The sequence below is a fragment of the Athene noctua genome, chromosome 28 (assembly GCF_965140245.1).
Source record: "Athene noctua chromosome 28, bAthNoc1.hap1.1, whole genome shotgun sequence".
Classification (NCBI taxonomy): Eukaryota; Metazoa; Chordata; class Aves; order Strigiformes; family Strigidae; genus Athene; species Athene noctua.
The window spans coordinates 6267653-6270787 of NC_134064.1; the positions used below are offsets into that span (position 1 = coordinate 6267653).

Consider the following 3135-nt stretch of genomic DNA (forward strand, 5'->3'; position numbering starts at 1 on the left):
TCAGACGGACGGACCCGCTGGCATCTCTCTGCTGGCAAACCTTGAACGGGAGAGCACAGTGCGTGACGAGCCCAGACCTTTCCCACGATTTACTCTCCTGTGTTCCCAGGGTGGATGAATCCTTCCTCGGGACACGCAACTTCACGAAACACTTTCTGTCTGCACGTCTCTGCCGGCTGCAGCTCTGCCTGTGCCGGCTGGCAGGAGCCGCTCCTGCCCTCAGGCCTCAGGAGGGGTTTCGGACCAGAGAAAGTCGGTTAAAATCCACAGTAACCAGAATAATTCAAATTTTGTCAGACTAATAAAAAACTCAGGGGGAAAAAAGCCCCGCCCTGTAATCTGCAGAGGGAGGTGTAAATCCGTATGAGGGTGCAGGCGGGGGGCTGGCAGGGCAGAGCCACAGCACTGGCATCCCCTGCCAGCCCCCCGCCCTGGCACGGGGCCGCCCGTCTCCCGGCCGTGGGGCTGAGGGCAGCGAGGGACGGAGGGCGACAGAATCAATTCCCGTCCCAGATTTACGCTCCGTCGGGGGGCAGAGACCGGCAGAGCCCAGGCTGGCGGCCTCGCTGCGGAGGGGCTGCCCGCGATTCCCCTCTTTAACAGCAGAAAGCGCGGGGGGGTGGGAGGAGGCGGCACTCCCGGCTTTGGGACACGTTCTTGTTCAGCTCCTGCCCTTCCCTTCTCACCACCAGCGGGTTTTTTTACCCAGGATCACCAGACCCCGTCCTGCCGCGCTGGGGGCCCCCCCAGGAAGGGAGAAGGTGCGACCCCGGTTTTGCAGCCCAGCAGAGGGGTCGGGGTTTTAGGGGAACCCAAAGGCAGAGGGCAGGGGTTCCCAGCCCCACACCCCAGCACCTCTCCCACGCGCCCCGGGGTCCGCCTGCCCCCCAGCTCCACACTGCACCGTCAGACCGCGGCCCCGCCACCGACAGCCCCCCCTGGCCGCACCCCAAAGGGCTGGTCCCCCGGGCCCCCCCCCAAATACCTACTCGTCAAGCTGGGAGCACAGTGTGGTCTGGGTGCCCTGCAGCTGGGACTCGCCCAGGGGCCGCTGCCGGTGGCCACTGCCCCAGGACAGGCTGGTCTCCTCCACCCGGCTGCTGCTGCCGCTGCCCCCGGCCTCGCCGTCCTCCCCGGGGCGCCCGGGGGCCGCCGCCTTGCCGTTCTCCGCGGGGCCCCCCCGGGGGCTGAAGGCACAGGGGCAGCGCTGCAGGTCCTGCGAGACGGCGTGGAGCCGGCGGTCGGCGCGGCGCGGGCAGCACAGCAGCTTGCGGAAGGCGCTCCTGAAGTCGGGGCTGCGGCAGTAGATGATGGGGTTGAAGGCTGAGTTGACGTAGCCCAGCCAGTTGAGGAAGAGGAAGAGCTGATCCGGCACCAGCGGCCGGCAGAAGACCTTGATGATGTTGGCCACGAAGAAGGGCAACCAGCAGAGCGTGAAGGTGCCCATGATGATGCCCAGGGTCTTGAGCGCCTTGTGCTCCTTGATAGCCAGCAGACGGGACGGCCGCCTCCGCCGGCTGCTCCTGGAGCTGGGGGGCTCCTGCAGGAACCTCACCTTGTCCTTGCCGATGACCTGGACGTGCCGCGTGGCCACGGCGAAGACGCGGACGTAGACGAAGATCATGACGAGCAGGGGCACGTAGAAGGAGATGGTGGAGGAGATGATGGCGTAGGTCACGTTGGTGACAAAGTCACAGCAGCGCGGGTCGTCGTAGCAGCGCAGCGCCTGCTCGTCCGCCCCGTCCCGCCACCAGTGGTTCATGATGGGCAGGAAGGAGATGAAGGCGGAGATGGCCCACACCAGGCAGACCACGGCCCGCGCCCTGCCCTTGGTCACCAGCGCCTCGTACTGCAGCGGCGAGGTGATGGCGAGGTAGCGGTCCACGGCGATGGCGCAGAGCGTCTCGATGCTGGCCGTGACGCACAGCACGTCCAGCGAGGTCCACAGCTCGCACACCACCGTGCCGTAGGGCCAGTGGCCGCTCAGCAGGATGGTGGCCCCCGGCGGCACCACCAGCAAGCCCATGATGAGGTCGGCGCAAGCCAGCGAGGTGATGAACACGTTGGTCATGGTCTGCAGCCGCGGCGTCTTGGCGATGGCCACGATCACCAGCAAGTTGCCGGCCACGATGACCAGCACGGTGAGGCTCAGGGCGGCCCCCACCACCCACTGCCGGCTCAGGCTGGTGGCCCCGCTGCAGTTGCCGCCGTTGCCCGCGGCTGCCGCCCCCCAGGCGCTGCCGTTGCCCGCGGGCAGGGGACCCATCTCCGCCGGGCTGGGGGGGGCCGCGGGTCCCGCACCCCCGACGGGCGCAGCCCCGCCGCCTCCCCGCGGAGCCCGAAGCAGCCCCCGGGGCGCACCGGCGGGGCCGCGGCGGGGAGGAGGAGCCTTTAAAGGCGGGGGGGCGGCCCCGGGCTGCCCCGCTCCGGACATCAATGAAAGAAGAGCGGGCTGCGGCACCGCCCCCCCGCCCCGGCCGGGCACCCCCCGGCCCGCCCCGCTCCCCGCCGGCATCCCCGCGGTGCACCCCGGCCCCTCGCCCTGCGCCCTGCCCCTGCCGGCACCCTTCCCCTGCCTCCCCGCCCCTCCCCAGGAGACCCTCCCCGTGCCCCTGCACCCCTCTCCGTGCCCTCCAGCCCCTTACACTGCTCCCCAGCCCCTCTCCGTGCACCCCGACCCCTCACCGCGCCCCCTGCACCCCTCTCTGTGCATCCCGGTCCCCCACCATCTGTCCTTGTTCTCCCCACACCCGCACCGTGCCATGCGCACACCAGCCCCTCGCCACGTGCCCTGGTCCTTCTGGGTGCACCCCTCGTTCCCTCTGTGCCCCCCATTCCCTCTGTGCACCCCTCACCGCCTGCTCTGGTCCTTCTCCCTGCACTTCAGCATCTCGCCCTGCACCCCCTGCTCCAAACCCCTCACCGTCACCCCAGGGCCGTGCTACGTCGCCCTCTCCACGTGTCCCTCACCACGCGCCCTCTCCGTACGCCCCTCGCCACGCTCAGGCTCTCCCTGGCCAGGTCAGGCTGTCCCTGGTGAGGACAGCGACACCCCCGTCCCCCCAACATTCAGGGCACCTCACAGTCACCATTTCACTTCCACGTTTACTGCCCAAACCTCCTTCCCAGCTGATG

The 3135-nt window shown here is 69.0% G+C and overlaps 1 protein-coding gene across 1 annotated transcript; it reads right to left on the minus strand.

Moving 5' to 3' along the window:
• ADRB3 (adrenoceptor beta 3) lies at positions 1-2266 on the minus strand. The gene is made up of 2 exons (XM_074928603.1): positions 990-2266; positions 1-40 (listed from the first exon to the last, which is right to left on the minus strand). The coding sequence occupies exons 1-2, from the start codon at positions 2264-2266 to the stop codon at positions 1-3; spliced, it is 1317 nt and encodes a 438-aa protein (XP_074784704.1).
• Positions 2267-3135: the final 869 nt, after the last annotated feature.